The 23,582-nt window shown below is 45.6% G+C and overlaps 2 protein-coding genes across 7 annotated transcripts in view; one reads left to right on the forward strand and one right to left on the reverse strand.

Moving 5' to 3' along the window:
• Window positions 1-13,505, reverse strand: part of POMT2 (protein O-mannosyltransferase 2) — a 43,187-nt gene extending 29,682 nt beyond the window's left edge. For 4 of the 5 annotated variants that reach the window (XM_072864256.1, XM_072864258.1, XM_072864257.1 and 1 more), the window contains exons 1-10: window positions 13,261-13,505; window positions 12,485-12,569; window positions 11,556-11,660; window positions 10,277-10,385; window positions 9,304-9,412; window positions 7,445-7,604; window positions 4,716-4,822; window positions 3,661-3,743; window positions 2,441-2,550; window positions 277-343 (exon numbers count right to left, since the gene is read on the reverse strand). In XM_072864256.1, the coding sequence (XP_072720357.1) occupies window positions 277-343; window positions 2,441-2,550; window positions 3,661-3,743; window positions 4,716-4,822; window positions 7,445-7,604; window positions 9,304-9,412; window positions 10,277-10,385; window positions 11,556-11,660; window positions 12,485-12,569; window positions 13,261-13,505 (1,180 nt within the window). The remainder of the gene's footprint in view (window positions 1-276; window positions 344-2,440; window positions 2,551-3,660; window positions 3,744-4,715; window positions 4,823-7,444; window positions 7,605-9,303; window positions 9,413-10,276; window positions 10,386-11,555; window positions 11,661-12,484; window positions 12,570-13,260) is intronic. The other variant, XM_072864262.1, reaches the window with a different exon arrangement.
• A 51-nt stretch (window positions 13,506-13,556) lies between these two features.
• GSTZ1 (glutathione S-transferase zeta 1) lies at window positions 13,557-23,104 on the forward strand. 2 transcript variants are annotated; one of them, XM_072865181.1, is made up of 9 exons: window positions 13,557-13,706; window positions 16,897-16,948; window positions 17,660-17,727; window positions 18,571-18,651; window positions 19,116-19,241; window positions 19,742-19,817; window positions 20,685-20,737; window positions 22,007-22,056; window positions 22,702-23,104. In XM_072865181.1, exons 1-9 carry the CDS (start codon window positions 13,686-13,688, stop codon window positions 22,826-22,828), a joined length of 654 nt encoding a protein of 217 aa, XP_072721282.1. In that variant the 5' UTR covers window positions 13,557-13,685; the 3' UTR covers window positions 22,829-23,104. The 2 variants fall into 2 exon arrangements, with proteins under 2 accessions (XP_072721282.1, XP_072721283.1); XM_072865182.1 differs by lacking the exon at window positions 17,660-17,727 and having other exon boundaries at window positions 13,602-13,706.
• The last annotated feature ends 478 nt before the right edge of the window (window positions 23,105-23,582 follow it).

Here is a 23,582-nt window from a genome sequence, read left to right on the forward strand (position 1 = left end):
TTTCCTCTCTGTTATTTGCAGCCCTACCTAGCTGAAAAGTTGTCAATGTAACCTTCAGCTGAGAAAAGCTTATTTACTTCAGCTGTACAGTCTGGAGAAAAACCAAAAACACAGTAGACACAAACAGCATTAATCAAGATGAAGCCAGATTCCCTTTGTTCTTCCTCCTCTCCCCCTCACATCCATGAAGGATACTTTGCCCTGGAAGGAACTCAGAATATTTAAGTGAAAAACTGAAGCAGCAGTTATAAAAGGCACTTTGCTGGTATTTGTTACCTGTATCCGAATCATGTTTCTTTATAATCCACAGGTTATTCAAATCTTTATGTAAGTAGGCAGTGACCTGAAAGCACAGGATAAACTATTTTACCAAACAAGAAAAAAAGCTGGTGATAGCAGAGACACATTCACCAGCAAACTGAAGTCCCAAATGAATGCACCAATAACACAGAAACCCTGGGATTACTTTTATGATAGTGCCCCCTAGAAAGTCAGTTACCGGCCACTCCTTAACCCAGATCACACCTTTTATTCAGTGTATAGCCCGTACACTCAAGAGCACTACACTTAATGGCAGTTCACATGCATCATGAGTAACAGCCTCCAACCATACAGCTTGACATCCTCTCACCCTACTTCAGAGGCTCCTTGTACAACAACAAGATATCCAAACCTGAACTTTTTGAATAATCACTGACCAGAACCAGGAGATGGAAACAGCACTGGCTTTACAGACAGGCATCACTGGTAGAGATTTAGGACAACAGGCTGCCTGTGACAACCATAATACTTCTGCCAAAAGATCCAGGCAAGGTAAGAAGGATTCAGGGATCAACTGTTAAAGCCGCACATGCTACCCAGCTAATCCTTACCAGCCTGCTCAGACTCAGAGAGGAACTGCTCCTACTGTTACCATGGGCAGAGGAGACCATCTGGCCCCAGGGTGCTGCTCCCAAGAGCAACCTTCCCGAGCAGCATGAGGAACTGTGCCCACTTTGCTCACTCTCCTCTTCCAGCAGCAGCAAGCCTGGCTCTGTGGGACCCTAGCCCAGTCCCAGACCTGTGCCTCCCACTCAGGTGGGAGCAGATGGCCAGTGGGTGGGTGAGAGGCTGAACATGCAGGAGTGTCTGAGGGTGGGGAAAAAGGGAGAGCTGGAGGTAGAACCTCATACCTTGAGGTTATACCATCAGGAGAGGAGGGAAAGGAGGAGGCAGAGAGATCACTGCCTCCATCTTTTCATTCCTAAATCTCCTCCAAGTTCTAAATTCCCTTCCCCTCTCCATAGCCCCCAAACTGTCCCAGCTCCCTACCCTTGTCCTACCTCCAGGGCAGGGAGCACAGGGGGGGAGTCTCCACCCTTTCCCACTTACCCTCAAGGAAACTCCCATCAGCGTCCTCTCCAAATCCCCTTTCCCTGCTTTTAGTGTCATAAAGCGTGCTCTGCACTTGAATTTTGCCTATCCTTGAGCCAGTTTTGGTATGACATCTCCATCTATGGTAATAAACATCAATGTCACATGAGAGTATTGAATTTTTGGTTGGGAAGAACAGCAGGAAAAGAAGATTGAGACAAAGTTTTCATTTCTGAAAACTTCTTCCTCACTACAGAGACTGAAGGGAGTTAAAAAACAAACACTTGTTTTTCTCTGGCAACTTTCTTTCAAGGAGCTCGGAACAATTTTTAGACACTAACATGCAAACTGCAAAATACATCTTGGGAAAGCTGCAGAAGCTGCAAAGATTTGTGAAGCTTGATGATGATGGACAAAAATAAGAAATTAATTTTTGTACTACTTAATTAGCAATAGTGACATGATTTCTGATTTTTACTTTGATTTATTGCTTAAACATTTAATCAGAAGCCCTTAGAGAGTTCAGATAGTTTAATTATGGCTAGCTTATGAATGTACAGATATCTAATTTAACAAGCAAAGCCTTACAAATTCGTTGGCGACAGACGAGGAAAGCAAGGCACAAAAGGGGAGTAATTCATGTAAGGTCACAGAGGCCAGCAGCAGGAGTGAAGATAACACACAGCAGCCCTATTCTGTTGCTTTTAAAAAACAGCAATGAAACCTATAAGATAAAGTAATGTATTCGTTTTAGACGTAAGTTTCACAGCCTTCCTTGAGGTAACAACAGCACTGTCATTATGGAAGACTATTTTTAAGTTCCTCTTGGCCTCCATCTACGGAGGGTGGTCTTGCTACTACAATGAAGCCTTGTTACTGTAAGTTACCTCTCTGGTGCAATGTGACAGGCTCTCTTCAAGCATCCTTTTTTACTCAGACTTCCAAGCCAAGCACACAGCTGTGGCACTGAGAGGGTAACAGATGCTGAGTAAATACATAGCTCCTGTCACAACAGCACCTAATGCTACGTGCAATGGGAGCGAGTCGATGGTTGTAGTCAGAGGCAGTACTCCTGCAGTACACTAACCTGCTGCTGGCGGGCCCCCACGCCCTCTGGGTAGAGGTGCCAGTGGGAGTGAAGGTATCCCCCTGCCATCCGAAGGTTCTTCATTGTGACCACAGACCCATACGCCAAGTCTACATGGCAAGGAAGGAGGAAAAAAGGCGTAAGGCAGCTCTCCTATAAATGTCTCCCCCAGCTAGTCTGCAGTGCTCCGACTAGGCATGCATTCTCCTGCTTTGTTTTGATGACAGCTCATTTCCTGTTTGACACATTACTCCACGCGGCTCATTGCAAGCTTAGCCTCCATCCCCAACCACGATTCACTCTAACTGTTACATAACATTTGGCTGAAACACTTACAATTCTCCCACCTAGTTTTAACATAAACAGAAGTGCTAGTTCTTTTGTATGTAATTTCAATAATGAGAGGTTTGAGACAGCTTTCCGTAAGAGTATATGGTCAAATCAAAACATGATCAAGTTTGAAAAGCATGTGACTACTCTGAAGCACTCCATCGCCCAACCCCTACAGCAATACAAGAGGGAAGGGAGGCAAGCTCAGCTATCAGATAGTAGAGCTGATACCCTGGCTTCACAGCCTCCCAACACAAGTGGGAGAACACAGTCTTGGAGAACGGACCTGATGCTCTCCCAGTAGCAGCTCTGGAGCAGGGAACAGCCAGAGAAAAGCTGAAGTAATCGAAAAGCTAAACCATATTAAAGGCTCAGTAGTCCCTAGCCAACCTGAGGATTAGGGAACAACCACAGAGCCATCTTTCCTCTAAATTCATATGCATCCTTGAATACAACACAGCTGAGCCAGGGGCAGCTGTGTCACAAAGGAGTTGATAGTGTCCATTTACATACATTTTGGAAACAAATCCCACATCCCAACACCTACAAACTTAAGGTGAACAGGACAAATCTCATTTTGTTGTCTCAAGCAACTTAAAGGCCAAAAAATACAAAGATGCATACACACAAAACTGTCAAATCCCTCAAAATGGCATCTTTCCCTCTAGAAGGAATATGATGAAACAACCAGTGACCTTGCACTAAACATGGTGTTATTCTCAGCCTTTTTCTTTTCTGTCAATATGTAAAACTGCACAGAGGAACTGTGTGGACCTGACCATGACGGCATAATCCACACTGTCCTGCACTGACTCACAGGAGACACTTTTTATTTAAATGCCCACGTACATTGACAACACTCAAAGCAGTTTATTCTTTTGGATACTCACACTCTGGAATGGAGACATTATGAAGATTGTTCCCAATCAGCTGAGACTGAAATGCTGAACTGAAGAAACCATCCCCAGGACCACTACAAAAGAAAGCAAAGAATGTGACAATTCAAAGTCTTCCAAAATAGGCATACAAAGCTCTATCATGCATTACCAAATTGTTTTTACAGAAGGAAAAAGATAAAACCAGTCATGGCATCAGGAGAAGAATGACTGCAGTTCCCTTAGATGCACACACCTCTAATGTGGTGAATCACAGCAGATAGAGACAGTCTTGCAGGAAATTGTCCAGAGCTGCAAGGACTTAAGGTCACAAAAATGTACACACTGACACTGCACAAAGCACCATCAGCTATCTTTGGAGGTGTTTTTATGACAAATAAGCTGATCCACTGTCAGGTTAGACACAACAAAGCCTCTCTCTGTGGCTCCTGAAGTCTCATTTCTGTTAAGAGGGTAAGTGGTAAGACCAGTTGACTTAAACTGAAAAATAATAGATTTAATTTTATATTCTTTTCTTATGGTGAAATGCTTATTCACCTCATCTCTTAATGCTGGCATATGGAAAAACATTACTTGGCCATTTTACTAGCTGTTGTGCTCTTCCCACATAAAAAGCATCCCGTGGTTGCAGGCATTCAGAGCAGAGTCCTCCCTTTGGGCACACTCAGACTTTTTTTTTTTTTTTTAATCACAGCCAACGCATTTTTCAGGAATGCAATGTCTTTTTTTTTAATTACAAAAACAAAAATAAAAGAATGGAGTTGAGACATTTTCAGGTCCAGGAAAGAGAGGAGGAAAAAAAGGGAGACACAGAGTTTGGTTAGGATACTTGCTTGGCATTTCAGAAAGTCTTAAGCTCAAACTCAGTTTCACTGCCAGCTTGGCCATAGCCTTTCTCTAAAAACAATGCAGGAGTCTGGGAAGGGAATTACACAAAGACACAGCTTGTGGCTGTGCTTCTGACACTGAAAATTGAGAAATCCATAATCAATAGCCTTTAATTCAAAGCAAAGCAGAGTGATTCTTCTGGAGAAAACATTGTGAAATACCTTTTATTTAATACTGTAAAATGAACAGCAAACATAGCCGTGTAGAGGGCAAGTGGGAGCAGGATGAGGCAGAGTACACGAGCCAGTAAATGCTTCCCAAACATGACCTGTAACAAACATAACCTGGATCAAACAGTGCAGCTGCAGGAACAAGTCCACTCTATCTCACAGGACTCTGAGCAGTGGTCCTATAGCAGAAGCCTACCATGCAAGCAAGCCCAGCAGGGTGCAAAATTACCTCAAAAAGGCCTAGGAAGCGGTAAAAACTTAGGCAGACCTTGTTGTGCATCTCCAAAAGCTGGAGCTGCGGTACCTTGAAATTTCAGGGTATTGGCAGGAAGACAAAAAACAGGCAATAGGAGGGTTTAACTTTCAAAAATGTTGGGCATGCCCAACTTTGGCAAAGGAGGTTGGGCAGCTCCCATTGACAATATTTTGAAAACAAGAACCTTAACTTGTTTATCAGAGTGGTACACATCTTGACACAAAATCACAGCAAGGAGATGGCTTCCAGAATAGTAACTGTCAAAGCTAAGCAAAAGGGAAAATGAAAACATGAGGGCACAAGCTACTAGACCAAATTCTCTCAACAAGTCTCCCTATGCCAATATGACTGCAACAGGGACTTACTGGGGACCTAGATATGCTGCATTCACAGAAACCATCTCACTTAGCAAGGATGCTCTCACACTGCAACTTCTGTTGCTGGTCCTCTGCCAGAGGTTACAGAAAAGTCAGCAGCAAAACCTGTGCGTGTTTCTAGCTGCCTCAACACAAAAGCAGAGCATTTTATTTAAATCCCTTGGAAAGGTGGTTTGTACACAGATGGCCAAGATGCAATTATATATTCACATCCTGACACTGCTGGTAGCAGAGTAAGTAATCTAAAATAAAGGGTGGGTAATAAACAGCTGTGGGAGAAGAAAATACCTTAAATAGCAAAAATTGTTTGCTAAATGTCCACATCTAAGTTCAAAGTGGACGAAGGCAGATGTACTTGCTATCTTCTGTATTTTTTTTTATAAGGTGCCTATCATACAATCATTAAGATAATCATCCTCCATCCCTTAATAACAGATCCAAAGATTTCAGAAGTGTAACGGAAAAAGAGATGAACACATTACAAAACTAAGAACTTACTCAAGTCAACAAAGGAAAGAGTTGCTCAGCTCAAGTACTTGAGCAGAACACTTAATAACCACTGGGCACTTGGAAAAATGCTGATTGATGGTACATAACCAAATTCATGCAGCAGAAAGGCATATGAACTAATCTCCAGTTCCCTGCTCAAAATGACCACAATATCCTTCAATTTTTGTGAAAAGGTTTTCTTTAACTACAGACCTCAATGAAAAGCCAAAAAGGAAAATGCACATGAAGGACAGCATCAAGCAAACCAGAACAGTGGACCAAGATAAGCTGAGAATTCTAGAAACCAAGTTAGTCCCCAAAACCTTGCATGTAATAATCATGAGTAGTTTCCTAACAAATGCAGAGATAAGTTATTCAGGCTTTCAGGGGTTTAATCCTCACTTCTTTTTTTTCCCCTCCTCAAGCACCAAGATTGCCAAATAGTTAGTTATTCAGAAAGCATCTACCTTCTGGAGTAAATTTCTTTACATATTCTAACACTCAGGGGCTTGCTGGCTTTGCTGCCAGCAGCACAAATGAAATCACCGTGCAGCCGTCTGCTGGCAGAAAGCTTAGACATGATGGATTTGTTCCATTTCAAATGCAATTAACTGACTTTGCTCAAGAAGTGCTTCTCCGGAGCTGGAACACTGCATCTTTGCAGCCCATATTGATTCATATTAATCAGAGAAAACGAATCACACAGCAGGAATAGAAAAGTCCCCCAAAACCCCCAGTGTTTACGAGACAAACAGAACAAAAACAGTAAGTAAAAGATATAGAATTTTCAAGCTTCAGGAGAGGCTGAGACAAGAGGAGAACTGAACACCTTTTAAAAGATGCGTCTGAAGAATTTGTTTTCCCACTGGTTGCAAGACAGCAAATGGTACATCAAGGTATTTCTCCAAATATTAGATTTCACAGTCCCCAAATATAAAATGCAATATATTAGAATAGGGCACCCAAACACATTAGCAAATTTCTTAGAGCTTATAAGAACTAAATGTGTGTGAAATCGAGCAGGCTATGGCTGCCTTCATCCTCAGGACTGGCTACGGAGACTGCAAGTTGCAGAGCACGCCTATGACTCATGATGGACCATAGCATGCTACTGCTATGCAGCCTGTGCCCTGAGCTTGCGCTGCTTATGCAAACTAGGTGCTGCAAGACATGCCTGTCTGACAGGCAGCACGTACTCCTCAGAAGGTCATGTAACAGTGTTGGACAACATCTTGCTTTGGCCATTGTACAGCCATTCCCAATGAGCATTTTTAACCCAGACTGAAATAAAATTCATCCAACTGGAAAGGTAATAGTTTCTCTCGAGAAAAAGCAACAACCTTTTTGCTGTGCTGTTATGACATTATATCCTGCTGACATACAGGGATTTTTTTAAACATATGGCAATAGTTTTTCCATTATAACCTTCATCTTTAATCATCATCATCATTCACCTCAGATGCCCCTATTTGCTGCAGACAGAGTACCACTGTTTGGCTAGTTCCATGGCTGTCAATAACTAGGAGAATTACAAAGGTAAAAGAAAGCAAAACAAAACAAAGAAACCCTTAATGTAAATAAAATGTTTTGATACTCACCAGTGACAGGCTGAGGTTCCCCAGCAAGTCCCATAGGTCATAGACTGTATTCAGGCCAACCAAGAGGACTACAAAAAGGCCAACAAACTTTACCCCTATTGCTCCAGCAAGGTTCATGCCAGTCAGACTCAGCCAGAACCACCAGGAGGCAGAAAATGGCCTGCAGGACAGATAAAGCAGGTCAGTAAATAAATGATGGCTACTTGAATGAGCATCTGCAATCAGGAAAACAAACAGCAAAGTGGCTACCCTGCAAAATTACATTCCGTTGTCTTCTCAGGAGCCCATGACAAACAGAAAGATAATTTTTTCATTAATTTTAGAATGATGCAAGGATACCCCTGATACAGGCTTCACAAAGGCCCAACACTTAAGCCTGGGCAGCCCCAGATCTCCCCTTTAAGGAGGGGAACATAGACACCAGGTATAAGCTAAAGTACCAGTGTGAAGAAAGTCTGATACGTGGAAGGTCTGAAAATAGAAACAGGACTTCTGCTCCATAAAATGCAAACTTACATCTCTCAGAAAGCTAAGAACATGGGGGAGAACACGAGAAAAAGAATGGCTACTTTTCCTAAAGCAGAAAGGCCATAGTGGAAAACATCTACCCAAAACAGAAACAAAAGCTGCAGCAAAAACCAAACAAATTACATACTAAACTAAAATTGAACCACAGAGAAAAGATGAAAAAAGATGACAGCAGAATTTAAAACCCTTTTCCTACCGACTCCTGATGCCTTGATGCTTGTATTTTGGCTAGACAAAATCCCTGTGATCTGCTAAGCAACACAATAGCTAGAGCTGGCTTTTAATTTGCATAAAATCAACTAGTTTGAAAACAGGATTAGCTCTAAGACACGAGAAACAAGTTCAGGTCAAGGCACACAGAGCTGATCAACCGCTGCCCTGTAACTTAGTGCTTACACTCCCTGGGGTGTGTGTTGTAGATGAGGATGGCCTTGCATGGCCCCACATGATGCTGCAGGCTGCGTTTTAGCCATGTGTGCTGCAGTCACACTAAGATTGATATGATTAGTTCTTGAACATTTCATGAAACAAAAATTGCTCATATATAACACAGTATGCTAAGTTTTTATGTCTTTCAATTCTGGATGCATTGTGGGGAAACTACTCTGTACAGCCCAGCCACAAAGAAACCTTTTGACATATGCAAATACATATAAATCACCATCCCCCTCTGGATGGGTCTACAGCAAATATCCTGAGCAACTTAACTGCCTTATTCAGAAACATCCTGGCTATATTTCTCTCAAATTTTTGGTATCAATTTCTCTAAACCCAACAAATTACACTATTTACCTCAGCTAGCAGGATTTTATAAGTGCTTATAGGATTACAGTCACAGATAAGCTGTGTTTCTCCAGCCTGGAGACAAAGTGACTGGTTCAAGATAACAAATTAATATTTTTGCCATCAAGGAGCACAGGCTTGAACAGGCTCCAACCATCCTTCATTCCTCCTTCTCTGACCTACAATGCCCTATATTAGCTTTCTTTCCTGTCAAGTTTTAAAAAGCTTTAACCTTCATTTTCAGATTTGCAGTTCCACAAACACTATTTCTGCTGAAATTTCCTTTAAAATAATCTATTCCTGCTAAAATAATCTATTTTAGTCTCTCTCCTGGTTTACCCCAGCCACAATACCTTCTCCCTAGTTTCACAAACCCTCATACTAAAAATTTCTCTCCCCTGCCATGAGCCATTTTCACTTCCAAATTTCCTGAAACAATCTCATCTCAGCCATTCACCCAGACTACCAAGTAGCAGACATGTTCTAGTACTTTACCTGTGTGAAAGTTGAGTACCTATAGTTTAACAAAATTATCATCTTTATCTTACCTATCCGCACAGCTGTTACATTTCACCATACTTAGAACAGCTCCCATGAGGAAGAACATCAGAATGGGGTCCAGAAGAATATATTGGGACAAAGTAATACAGCCCGTATCTGCAAACAGATGCACAACAATGTCAAAAAGGCTTGCGGTTCCAAAGTGAATCTAAGACTGCAGGAAGCCAGTTTCCTCAGTGTAGTCAAGACAAGGGGAACAAGTGAAATTTTAGAAACAGAAGCAAATCAGAACATTTAAACTTCTACTCGGGTAACAAATGAAAAAAAAAAACCTCACAAAAACCAGGCAGTACAACAGTATCTGTGAAACACCATTTGGGAGGTGCTGCTAACATATTCAGATGGAGAGCGTTACAGACAGCAATGATCTACCTAACTAAGGCACCAGGATGGTGCCAGAGGATGCTATAGGAGAGGTCATCTTTCAGATGTTACCTATAAAAAATGAATATGACTTGGATATTTTAAGTCTCCATGCCTCAATATCCGTGTGTCCTCACAAAACCCCAATTTGGGTAACTCCATTTGCAAAGTTAATTTCTCCACTTAGCTCAATTCAACAAGGAACTTTATTCATTTCTTACTGTGAACTCTTCCACAGTAATGCAGTAGGCTGTTAAATACCTCTATAATTCATATGGGAGACATGAATATTTCACTAGTGGGCAAAATCATTCCTGACCATCCATCTTATAAAAATTCTTAAAATTGAGGTGAAATGGAGTCCAATACTGTAGTTATGCACATAACAGAAGTACCTGTGAACTAAACAAGACTGTAAAATTCTCAAGGGGACCACTAATTAAAAAGCCTCAGATATATATAAAGCAGAATTACTTTGCTTTTGGGAACCCCTCTCATTAGCCCCAATATCCCCTGGCTAGGTAACACAGGATAATCCAGAAATTAAATTAATTGAACAATTAGCCTGCTCAATTTTGCTGCGGCAGGAACACCTACCAAAAATAAGGATGAAAGCAGTGAGTAAGGCTGCTGGCAGTGACTTTGACAGTTCCAACACTGTGAGGTAGGCGAAGGGAACCAGGCAGGAGCCAAGGAATGCACAGAACTGCAGGAAAAGAAGATCACGGGAGAAGTTATAACCCTCCCCAAGATGAACACGCACCCACACCCTTTCCCTTCCTTCATCTTCCACACCTACCAACAACAGGAGGTGTTGCAGTAGCTGAACTCACTAAGAACATCAGACAAAAGCCAAATGAACAAAGATACTGTTCAGAGGACAGCTGCTTACTCTGTTCTGTCTCTAGAGGTGTCAGTAGCAACAGTCGGTCATTCTCCTGCTAGACTACATCAGATATTCATAAAAAGATATGTCAGGTAGGTGCACTACACATCCACCATACTCAACTTATTTTAATAAGATATCAGAATATGAAATCTAAGAACAAAATACAGCTGTACCCTACACCTTTAGCAGACCAGTATCATCTCCTCTACACAAATAAGACTGAGGATAGTTGGAGAAGGAACAGAAATCAAAACAAAAGAAAGCAGCATCACGGTAAAATTTGTTCTCTTCAATGTCTGGTTCTAGCACTTCTCTCCCACCTTTGGCTCAGGGAAATCTAGAACCACGAATTTCTGGAGACCTGGGAAGTAAACCAAGAAAATATGCCTTCCCAGTTTTTATCCTTCTTTCTAGGCACTAGCAATTGGCCACTGTTTCTTTTTTTGGCTCATGTTATCTGCTGTCAGTTTTATGGCTCTTGGTCTTCCTAGATACCAGTACAGCCAGGGTTTCAGATGGAATACCACTCTGAATAGTAATTCCCCCTGCCCCTCCATCAGCTTACTCAGCTCAGTGTCGCTGGTGGTGGCACACTGCAGGTGGCAGTGGATGATCCTGGCTTTTTGACATCCTTGGCTCTCCAGCAGAGCAGCCAGGCACAATGGAGTGAGCAGAAGCCCAAGCTCAGTAATGTTCCCTTTGCAGAACAGGCAAGACATCTGTCCCACTCAGGAGTGTAGTCCCACTAATGAGCAGCAAGGGTTGGCCTCAATAATCACCTTACTTTCTTACCTGGCCTCTCACAGACAGACATTAAGACTTTTTCACAATACAACCACTAACAGTTTTCTAAGGAGCTTAAAAGACAAGGCACAAGGCTAAACAGACCTCTGATCTGATCCAGGAGAGCTGTTCTTATGACATAACACACTGTACTAAAAAGCACAGGAGAGCTAACCAGCTTGACACTAGCCTGTAGAGCCTTACCCCTCTCATTCCCATGTAGTTGTGCTGCTCATATCTGTCCCCTGGCTTTTGGAAAGGAAATGTACCATCATATCCACTAAGGTAGCCAGCAAGTCCAATCAGCATCTGAAGAGGAAAGGTGAAAAAACTGGTCAGGGAAATCGTATTGGAGGAAGGAGTATCCTGGAAGGAGTATCCAAGCCAGCAGCAGGTAAGATTTTTATAGAAGCCAAGTCTGACCCAGAGGATAACTACTTAATTCAGACATATCATCCAAACAAGAGTTTATCTACAGAATTCATATGCATACTTATTGCCCTTTGTCTAAAGGCAAAATCAGAAGGGGTCAAAAGGACTTTGGCTGCTGACTATAAGACTTGCTGACTGCAAGCTCAAGAGAAATAGCAGGTGTGGGATTTAGCAGAGAGAATTCTGTCTCTGTAGATTCTTCCATAGCTCCCTATTCCTATAATTTAAGGAGATTCAGCCTGAAAGGAAGATAATCCTTCCGAGGCAGGAGGAGCACACCTTCATCAACACTGCACACTGTTGCTAGAACAAGTTCTTTGATTACAGAACAGCAAGTGAAGGCTTTCAGGGTCCTTTGTGGTAGAACTCTCATTTACACACAAGCTATCAGGAACTGTTTGGTTCCTTTGAACTGTAGGCTTCTATCAAATATCCCTTCCAAAGCACGTAAGTGCCACGTTCATTTTTTAATGTCAAGCCTTTCAAATACCCAACATGCTATACTGTTTTGTTTTCCCATATTCAAAGCATTTTCATAAAGAAGAAATGATGCAAGTTGAGGCTCTGGATAGAGAATGCAAATTACCATGATACCAACAACAGTTAGGAAAGGTATTGGTGTTCATCACATCCTTCAGCCAGAAGACTTTTGTTGTCCCACTCCTGTGGCTTCTAAAACATGTAACAGAAGAGCAGTTTACCTTCCCCAAAGGGGGGTGGACATCAAAGAAGAAGGTCCGATTAATGTAGTAACTTCCCATCTTCCCAAAATGAGTTTCATCCCAACTGGAAAAAAAAAAAAACCAAACAACCTGCTATAATGCTGAAGACAGTAAAAAAATCCAGGAAGGTCTTTTTACTCATGCTTTTCATCATATAGAGGGTTAGCAACTTAATGCAAGAGAGACAATGCATTAAATTCACCGGGAAATCACGGGGAGTACTTCAGCCGTTCTAGGCAGGGTCCTTTTTTTTTAAAGAGTTTGATATTAGCACTCCAAAACCTCTAGTCTGCCCTTCCGATTCCAGGTTGAGCTCAGAGATGTTAAAAAAAAACAGCCCGCAACCCACAGACCCCCCAAACCGCCTCCCCGAGACCCGGTCCCCTCTCTGCAACATGTCCCAAGAGCAGCGGCGAGAGCGGGGCAGGGAGCGGGGCCGGGAGCGGGCTGGCCAGAGAGCGCAGCGCGCCCTTGCGGCCCTCACTGCCAGGATCCCATCCCACCACCTGCCTGGAATAAACACGGACCCCCTCCCAGCCGGGCAAGGCAGGGGCGGGCGGGTGCTTGAGAACGGGGCGAAGGCTGGGCGTTTGGGCGCACTCCCGTCCGAGCGGCCGGGCGCGGGGACCAAAGCCGGCTGTCTCCGGGCCGCCTCCCGGGAGGAGACGGACACCCACCCACAAGCACGGGCTCCGGCCAGGCCCGCCGCCCCCGGGGCAATGCCCGGCCGGAGGGGCACAGGCCCCGCCCCGTACCAGACGTGCGGCGGCTCCGGCAGGCGGTGGAAGCGGGAGGCGAAGCTGAGGAGGGTGACGAGGGCCAGCGCCGCCGGGCGAGCCGCAGCGGGAGGGGCGGCGGGGCGCGCCGGCCCCCCCGGCAGCTGGCGGGACTCCCGCTGCCGCAGCGGGCCGCCGCGCGGGCCCGGCTCGGCCTGGCCGCCCCCTGCCGCCGGCATCCGCGGGGCTCCGCCGCGCGCAGCACCGGGCCGGGCGCGGCGCATCCTGGGAGACGGAGTCCGGGGCGGGCGGGAGGGGCGCGGGGGACGCTGGGAGATGTAGTCCTGCCGGGGCGGCGGCCGTTACAGCTGTGGCCGAGCCCTGAGGTGAGGGGAGGGCTCTGCGGCCGTCCGAGGCCGGGACGAGGCTGAAGCTGCAGCCCCCGCGGAGGGTCGCGGCGCGGGATGAGCTCTGCCGCAGCCAAGGTACGCGGTGCTGGCTCCGCGCTCTCCCTGCGGAGCGTCACCGCCGGGCGGGAGGGAGGGGAGCGGGGGCGATGGCGGCGCCAGCTCTGGAGGGAGCGGGGCTTGGGTCGGCGGCTCTCGGCCCTCGGCCGGCGCGGGCCTCGCTCGGTTTGGCCTTGCTGCCGGCCGCGGCAGCTGACTGGGATCGCGGCCTAAATCAGCTTGTGGTGCCCCGGGCTCCCCGGAAGGGCCGGGATGGTGGTTACCGAGAGGACTGCACCCCCGTGCACAGCGTCTCTTAAATAGATTTCCGCTGCCCTGACTTGCACCCGCGTCTCTGTCTCAGTGGAGAGCAACGAATTTGCCCCCATGCTAAATAAAACTAATGTCTTTCAAAGTGGTGGTCGTGTTTACTTAACATAGTTTATCCATATGAGCTGTTAACACCAATGCCTGTTGCAGAGATACCGAGAATTTAGGAGCAAACCTGTTCCTTCTGCTTATACCTTTACATTTTAACCCAGCAGAATACAAGCGGTGCCTTTCAGGCACGGAGGTTTCCCCTGTGCAAGCCTCCAAGGAGCAGTTTTCTGTCTCGTGTCCCACATGGGTGGCTGCTCCACGTCAGTCCGTGTGTGCAGGCTGCTTGGAGTGATGGGTTTCAAGAAACAGGTGAAAGACTTTGCCTTTCCAAGTGCATCCTAAATATAGCCTGGAAGGAGGTGGTATCCAGAGGAGACCATACTGAAGTGGACAGGCTTGGAAACCTGAGAGCTCAACATACAAAGTTTGGGGTGTCTCTTCTGTCTTCCTAAACAGTGAAATGTATTTCCCAGATTTTTACTCTGGATTGGGATTTAAGCCCCAACTTTCCACACCACTGATGCTGGAAATGAAAACAGAACCAAACCAGAAATCTCAGTAGACAGCAAGCAAATGTTGTCCTCCTGCTATCCTCCCAGCTCCCACCGGTCTAACCTGCAGCTCATGGGGATTGTACACCGTGGGGTTGTAAGTGGAGGCGGTTCTTCCCTGCTACTTCCCTGGCCAATGCTCAGCTCTTCCTCCAAGGAAGATGAGATATAATGTCACTCCGGGACCTGTGCACTGAGGACAAAACACTCCTGCTGTCTCTAGACTTTACTTAGCTGATTGTTTCACCTGTGATCTGCCCTGCCACTGGGAGCAAAACACCATAAACTTAAGGGATCACTCTGGAGAGACAGTTCCCAGCTGAGGGATGGCTTGTTTTCCATGTTCTTTTTGGTGAAACCCCCTAGGGCCTTGAAATTATAGAGCAAAGCAATTAGCTTAGCACAGTTTATTGCAAATGATAGTGCAGGCTGCAAAAACAACAAAGAACTGTAGAGAAGATCAGGAGAAATGTCTCTGCCAGCAGAGAGGCCAGAGTACAAAACAGATGTGGTGAAAGACATGAATTTCTGAGCCAAAAAATCATCAGCAAGGTCCCCAGGAAAAACAAGTAAAAATAGTACATCGTGAATGCTGTATGTTTCCCTTTTGAAGTCATAGTTTCTGTTTCTTTCTCTGCAACCCAGCAGGCTAGACATTTGAAAAAAAAGCGTAGCTGAGGTTTCTAATGCCCTGATTCCAGAAGGAGAGAATTTAAGAAAATCAGTAAATACTTTGTCCACAAAAGTTTTGCCAATACTGCCATCACTTCCCTCCTCACTTATAAACCATTTCTCCAGTAAACTTTGACTAGAGTAATTTAATCAAATGCATACCTCATTTGTAGTTATTTGAACAATCTAAACTCTAAGAGAACCATCAAGTTTACGAAGAGGACTGGAGCACAGAGATCCTCGGGGTCTCTCTGGTTTTCTGTTGACAGATTGTGTGTCAGTGAGCAAATCCCTGTCTTTTTCTGCCTCGCTGTCAGTTTCTGATATAATTTCTATGCATTTTGGGAGGGTGGAGACGGAGACACCCCTGGCATGCTATGGGATCTATGGAAGGAAGGAGAGACATGATTACAGGTTTATTTAGAGACATGTATGAGTACCATTTTCCCGTGTGAAAAGAAAAGACCGTAACACAAAAAAGCGAGCTTCATATTTTGCACAAAGTGGGCCCGGGAGCAGAGTAGCAGCCTCTCCCAGGCCTGCAATGCAGAAAACCTTCTGCACCAGCTGGTACTGATGGGACGAGGGCTACAGGAGGGACCTCCCCTGCTCAGGGGGAGTTAGCCCCTGCTCAGGGAGCTGGCAGTTGTTCCCTAGTGAAACAGAAATTCTGCATGTGGTTTCGGTTTCCTTGTTTTGTTCCCCAGGGCTATATTTCTGCATTGGCAACTGCTGAGAGCCTGACAGACTCTCTAGATATTTATTTCTGGACAAAAGGTAGGGAAATAAGGATGGTTCCTAGATGTGCTTCCAACCTCAAAGCTGGTTAATGGTTCTGATATCAGGGCTGGGGCTGTAGCACAACACACGGGCATGCGGATGTAGCTGACTGCAGTCGCTAGGATTGAATCTGACTGGCTAGTATTTGTGTCCTGGGCACAGATTTGGGGGCATAGTCCTTTTCTCATTGGCTTTAGGAGAGAAGCCTTCCCCCATCCCAGCCCAGTTAAAAGGGAAAGCGAAGGGGTTGTTTTTTACTTCCTGGAGTAGATTGCACACACTGACCATGGCATCTGAAAAGGTGAGAGCTTGGACAGGGTGGAAGTGTCTGGGAAAGCTTGGTGCCTTGGTGCTAGAGTTCAGGTAGAGATGAATTGTCTGCCTTCTTGGCCTTCATCTCAAAGAGCAGAAGCTCTTCTTGTTTGGAAAGAGGCCTGGCCCTGCCTTGCATGGCTCAAAAAGCTATTTCATGCCACGCAAATACCCAGTGCAGGTGCTTGGCACAATCAGTGGGGAATTTCTTTCAAAAATCTAAGATGGGATAGAAGTTAGCAATATCTGATAGGGACAAAGAGGGAAGTTTTGTAGGGGATAATTTCAAGGTCACTTGCGCATTGCTGGAAACATCAGGTGCAACTAACTAGTCAGAGGGCCAGCAAGAAAGACAGTGATACTACCTGTACACCCAAAACAGGAACAGTCACTTTCAGAAAGGAGCCCTCTCTTCCCCCAAACGTTGTTCTTCCCTGTCTTACAGTTCCTGAAATGCCTTCTGTTCATGCATTGCTCTCCTTACAATACTCTGGTGTTCCCACCATATAACCACTTTATCTCTCTCTTCTCAGCCGATACTTTATGGCTATTTCCGAAGTTCCTGCTCTTGGAGAGTGAGAATCGGTAAGATCCAGTGTTGATCTCTCTTTCATTGTCTTGGTGTTATTGCAGTATCCTCCCCTTCGCTAACCTGATTAATCAGTCACTTATTAAGAGACAGATCAGCAAACATGAACCTGGAACAGTGAGGCATTTCCCTAGTGGGAGGGAAGGGAATACCGCAACTTACCTGGAGCAGGGGGAAGGGAGAGGAACAGACAGGAGGGTTTTACTCGGCCTGTGGCTAGTTAGAGGGAATTACTCCTTTTGTAAAGCTAACATGATGGAGATGGCTGTTTCTTCCACATTATCTAGAGGGGCCCTACACTCCGTTTTTACATGGATACTGCCTCAGACTCTGGTCTGCCCAGGTCTTGAGAGCTAAACAGGGCTGGGAATGGTCCCTACCTGTACTGAGACAGTCTTAAGCAAGGTTTTGCAGGTGAGCACAGGGCCCCCTGCCCTCTATAAGACAAATCAGGAGGGGCTGTGCTGCAGAGTAGCAAAGCTTATATTGAAAAATGCAGTGTTTTTGCCAGGACTGATCTTCAGTGCTTTGGTCCTTCATTTGCCACAGCACTTGGGATTCAGGCCACCTTTCTTGAGGGATAGGGTCTTTTTTAGTTTTAAAGTAATTATTTTTTCAAATGGACATGGTAACATTTTCCTGAGCCCATTACCAATGAAACTGGTCTCAGTGTGCCTGTCTGAAGCTGTATACTCTGCTCTCCCTAGCACTGGCTCTGAAAGGGATTTCCTATGACCTGGTGCCAGTGAACCTCCAGAAGGATGGGGGGCTGCAGGTAAGGATACAGCTACCATTGCTCTCTCCAGGGGTACTCAACTTGGGGATCACTAAGAGAATTGGGATCAGCACTAGAAAGTTCACAGGCAAAGTCACTGAATTCCTCACCGCTTCTCTGTATTTAATAGTTTCTTTCAGCCAGTATTCCCTGGCATGCAAGACAGAGGGAGAAGATGACTGTAGGAGACTAAAGGTTTTTTCCTCTCTTAAACATCTGTAACTGAATTTCGTAAGGCTGAAGATCTTTTGCTCCTGCTTAGCATGATATAACTGAACACATCTGGCGCAGAGACTTCAGAGAAGCTGCACTGCAATATAAACACAGACTCGACCTCATTCAGTTAGCACTAGAAAGTGTGTGTGTGTGGCTGTGTCCAAAAGATGCTAAATGATATAGCAAGGGGCTGTAAAGGGCCTGCCAAAGGAAGGGGTGCGTTGCCAGAAGAGATCTTCACTGAGAACTTACTCGGAGGGCCATAGCGGGGAGTTGTGCACCTAGTAGTACCAACAGCTTGATGTGCCAGTTTGTGCCAGGCTTGATGGGCTAAGATGGAATTGGAGAACTAGAACAGGAATAGTGACACTGCTGCAGTACCACCCATCCTGGGTTTTGTATTGACGGTTCATCAAGAGGTAAGGCAGTCTGGCCCTGGATGCAGTGATCCCTGAGCCCCAGTGAGAGCTTGCTGTAGGCTAATAGTACAACATAAGTTACTGCAAATATTAGTACTGAGATAGAGGGAAAAGCCAGATAAAAAATAATAAAATAATTCGGGTTCTAGGGGAAGAAAAGAAGGAAAAAGAATTTCTTGTTGCAGTAATATCAGGTTTGTTTCCACAGTTTTCTGCTGAATTCAAGGCAGTGAATCCAATGCAGCAAGTCCCAGCCTTGAAAATTGATGGCATCACCCTTTCTCAGTCGGTGAGTTACCAGCCACATCCCTGTTAACCATTCACTCCAGCCTGGAGGGGATGGCTTTGCCCCATCTTTTGCCCCAGAGCTCTCATCTGTGCATTGGAAAAGAGATAGCATTTGTGATAAACAATCCCTCTTGGGGGCAGAAATAGCACATAGCCCCTGCTGGGAAATTGCTGTCAAGGATTTAAGCTCAATTCAGCTTTGGTTCCTAACTCCACCTGTCACTGAGCAGTTTGTAGTCTGACTTAGATGGCTGTGCCAGGGTTTGCCTGAAATTACAGCTGGGGTAAATGACAACAAGGTCCCAAGCAGACATTGAAGGGGATATTCTGTTGCTTGGATTGGTAACAAACTTCATTCAAAAGCTGTTCTGTTCTCTTGGATCAGCTCCCCTTTACCAGGTGTTCAGGATGTGAACTTTTCCTTGGCTCTCCACTAACCTCCCCTTATCTCCTTGTTCATTACAGCTAGCTATAATCCATTACCTAGAAGACACCCGGCCTAACCCCAGGCTCCTGCCCCAAGATCTGAAGAAGAGAGCCCAAGTCAGAATGATCGCCGATCACATTGTCTCTGGCATTCAGCCACTTCAGGTATTGCCTCGTCATATCCATGCAAATGAGAAAACCAGGACGGGTTTCCAGGAGTCTGTATCTCTGAAAAGCTCAGTCTCTTTAAATTGTTGCCAGCCAATACCGTGGCAGACCTTAAGACCATGTGTTAGCAGATGAAGTCTCTGCTTAGCCTCTGCCTGATCTGCCAATGACAACAATACAGTATTTCCTACAAAGAAAATCCTATAGCACCCCAGGGTTCTTTCCAGAAACAGCTGAACCCATATGGTTTCACTGCTGAGTCTAGGATGTTTTAGGAAGAAGACAACTGAGCAACCCAAAGGGCAGAGGGGCAAAGGGATACCCTGGCAGCTGTTACAGAAGGACAGTGCCAAGAGAGATGTACAGCAGGCTGACCCAGCAGGCTGGGGGTTCAGGCTTGGCAACTCCTCACCTCCCCTCTCCTCCACTGGATGAGGCAGTGGGCAAGATCCAGCCAGCAGTGGTCAATCTAACCTGGAGATTGCTTGCCTTCACAGAACCTGACCGTCCTGAAACAAATGGGGGAGAAAAAAATGGAATGGGCTCAGACCTGCATTGCATCTGGCTTTCGAGGTGCGTCCCACATCCAAAATGATCAGCACTTCAACTGACCCTTCAAAACGCTGCACCGCTGGGGTCCTACTTTCCTCTTCAAGCAGAACGATAGATCTCCCTAGGCTGGTGTGCTGGGGTCCTGCCCTGCTGGCAGAGACAGTGCTCTTCCTGCCCAGAGTCCCTTGTCCCAGGACTAGGAGCTCGCCAGGGTCTCAGAGGAAAGATGCTGTCCACAGAGTTCTTCCACTGCCGTGCATGGAAGAGGGGAAGCCTGGGGCCATTCTGTACACTGCAGCAATTGATTCACCCTGAAGCATGAGGGCTCACAGCACTTCTCCTTTCCACCCAGCTACTCCCAAACTAGTGCCTTTTGCTTTACAGTTCTATCAATCTATATTTATATGCTTTTGTAATCAGACAAAAGATATCTGATGGCAAACTCCCACAGAATCTAGCAAGTAGCAGAGTATTTCTTTACCTCTCTGGGAGAAATAGGGTGCTTTTTGTTTCCTCAAAACCCTTTCCCCCACCTGCTGGAATGGCAGGCCCATCTTCACTCCTGGACAGACGCAAACTGACTGAACCTTTGCGTTTTTCCCCTCTCCACTCACATCTCTCTACATTGTCCTCTTAGTATTTCAGGTGCATTGCCTGAAGCAGCTGAAATAACCCTGGGTCCCAAAAAGCTGAAGGACCCTAGAGACTCCCATAACTACACTGTTGTAAGATTTCTGTTCCTTCTAGGTTCTGTCCCAAATTGCTCCTTTTTAATACTCAGCTCGGTGTCAAAATGCCCTTGTTCATAATTCACAGTCTAAAAGGTCTTTGGTGTCCCTTTCAAATGAGTTCCAATGCCTCACTCCAGTGTACCACCTCTCTTGACAGCGCTGGAGCAGATTCTGCAGCACACTGCTGGGCACTACTGTGTGGGCGATGAAGTAAGTATCTGAGAGAGTGTTGTGTACCATTGGAAAACTGAAAACCCCAGTATATTCCATAAAATAGGAAAGGAAATTAGTTCTGGAGACCCAGCACAACCCCATCCTGTGCCTGGAGTTACCTATGGTGCCTTCACCATAAGAAGAACAGCTGCATGGATCCTACTTAGGCCATTACTGAATTGCAAATAGTTACGGAGATGTTTACTTGTCCCTGCCTATAACCTGCTGATGGCCAGATTCTGCACCTGTATCTAGGATCTGGCTGCTACTAGAGGATGTGGAAACAGATTATATGGATTTCATCTTTAAGACATTTGGAGTTCAAAGTGTCCTGTCATAGGGGCAAAGCTTGGCTCAAGAAACACAGGTTCGGTTCTTAGCTCTGCTCCGTGGAACCTTTAACCAAGTTGTATCGTGTTTTTCTGCTCTGTTTGTCCAATTTTAACATGGACAGATTTCAGAGAGCTCACATACAAGCTGTTCTGACCCTTACCAATCTAGAGGCCACTCAGGCCTCTTCCATTTAGTAGTCCTGTTTGGCAGGCAATTGGATCTTTCCTATAAAAGCCTGAGAAAAAAGGAAGGTTCCTGCAATATCCTGTGATGCAGAGGATTGTTTAGTAGGAGGCTTATGGAACTGGAGCCGTTGGTGGGCAAAGGCTAGTTTATGAGATCTTATGCTGGAGAATAATGTATGCTCTGAAAGGCACTCAGGGCTTTGTCAGCTGGGGAGTGGGCAGCTGCCTCTGTGTGGATAGGCAGCTAGCTGTATTGTCCTTGAGTCTTCTTTTCAGATTGCGAGTCCCTGAGCCCGTGTGCAAAGGCCCTATCACGTATCAGGTCTTGACATTGGCAGGAGGTGCTTCATAGTCCTGCAATGCAAGCAAGCAAAATTTACTCATCTTTTCCCAGCCACGCAAACTCCCCTCTCCCTCCATCGCCTCCCTCTGCAGCTTGCCAGCAGACTTGTTTGCTCAGAGGCAGCTGCCATAGAAGCCGTGTCCTGGAGGTCATCCTGATCAGCTGGTAAATATGAAGCTCCCTAAAGGCTGATGGCTTCTTCTACTAGTGACTGCTATGAAGTTCCTTTCCTTGTACCACTGTCATATTATTAATGCTGGATTAAAGAATGAGACTGTCGTGGAAACGGCTCTGTACTGGCTGATAAAATAACTTCTATCCTGCTCTCAAAGCCTGCCACCACAGTGAAGCAGTCTGGGACATGTTCTGAGTTACTCTGACCCCTTTTCTCTCCTACATTTGCAGGTTTCCATGGCTGATCTGTGCTTGGTGCCTCAAGTTTTCAATGCCGAAAGGTAATTAAGGCTAAGCTTGAGGCACTCTTCAAGGGCACCTACTCCTTGTGCTAGGCTGTCAGAGCTTACCTTCTGCTGCTCCTCGTGCCTGTTAGGAAAGCATCCCTCCTGCCTGTCCTATCCAGTTATGGATTCTTCTATGCATGAATTTTCCTATGTCATAAATACTGTCTCTTTTGCAAGCTCTTGGAAATAAGGAGCTGTGCTCTCTTCTCAGAGACCCCTGGAGGAAACCTGATTTATGTCCTTAGAAAAGCTAAGGTTGCCCACACTCTATGTCCTCTCTCCCTGTTTGCCCTATATTTACACTGCATACAGGGGAAAAGATTAATCTGGCTATATTTGTTGAAAGCTTTAAACCTATGCAAGTAGTGGCTGCATGATTCCCAGGAAAAGCATAGTGCCTTCTTAACCTGTGCTGCACACTTAAGTAAAAGCCTAGTGAAGATGGAAGAACTAACCAACCTTTCCTCTAGCATTTGTTTTTAAACCTACAAAGATGAACCTTTTCTCTTAATGCAAATGTACCCCAGCCTGTGAGATTCGCCCATACTGGGCAGGCACAGCACACTGCTCTGCCCTTCTGCTCACTGCTGCACTGGCTGTCCGACTCACAGTACCTCACAAATTCTCTTCCTTTTGCAGATTCAAAGTGGACATGGGTCCATATCCCACAATAACCAGAATAAACAAAGCACTCCTGGAGTTAGAGGCATTCCAAGTAAGCCACCCATCTCGGCAGCCAGATACTCCTGCAGAGCTGCGAGCTTGAAGCCCTTCTACTCATTAAATCAAGTAAGCTGGAGTGTCAAAGAGGACAACAGCTATAGCTTGAGTAGGAGTTCAGTGCCAGCAGGAAGCCCTAGTACTACTGTCTCACTTTCATCTGGGTGGGAAGAAGAATAGAGGACCTGGAAGTAGCCTGGATGACTTACAGGAGCTATGCCTGTGCTGGAAAGCTTGCAGCTACTTCTGACCATGTTTTTTCTATCTATCTGATGTATCTCCATGAAGCAGATTAAAGCAGAAGCATCCATAATCATCAGAAGTCCCCTTTGTATGGCTTTGGGTTGGGGATTGTGGCCACAGACAACTGTGAGGCATTGAGCCAATTCTGAACTCCCCACAGGGGCTGCTTCTTTCTACCATCTACAGAAAGGGAACCAGTGTACACAGCGTGCTACTAACCTAGCAGGCCTGCTTGTCCTTGCAGCTGCCTCAGAGCTATGGCATAATCATCAGTGCCATGGATATAAACAGCAAGAGCTAGTCTGACACAAAACAGCTTAATCCCAACCTTTGTTGGGTCCCACAGGTCTTGCAACAGCCAACAGTCAGCAACTCTGCCACTCCTTGCAATGACAAGAGAATTACTACCTGGGACAGCTGATTTTTACCTCTTCCTTATGTCCTGCAGCAGTCTTGCGGAATTTATAATAAAGGTCTGTCTAGAGCAAAGCAAGGTGGTTGTGCCATAGTCAGCAAGACACAACTAGCTCACTCCCATATGCTGAGAATGATGGCAT

The sequence above is a fragment of the Ciconia boyciana genome, chromosome 6, assembly GCF_034638445.1.
Source record: "Ciconia boyciana chromosome 6, ASM3463844v1, whole genome shotgun sequence".
NCBI lineage: Eukaryota > Metazoa > Chordata > Aves > Ciconiiformes > Ciconiidae > Ciconia > Ciconia boyciana.

Coding starts and splice junctions, on each gene's coding strand:
- GSTZ1 (XM_072865181.1), top strand. CDS start 13,686: ATGAGCTCTGCCGCAGCCAAG. Junction 19,242..19,741: donor CTGGCATTCAGCCACTTCAG/GTATTGCCTCGT, acceptor TTGCCTTCACAG/AACCTGACCGTCCTGAAACA. Junction 20,738..22,006: donor ACTACTGTGTGGGCGATGAA/GTAAGTATCTGA, acceptor CTACATTTGCAG/GTTTCCATGGCTGATCTGTG.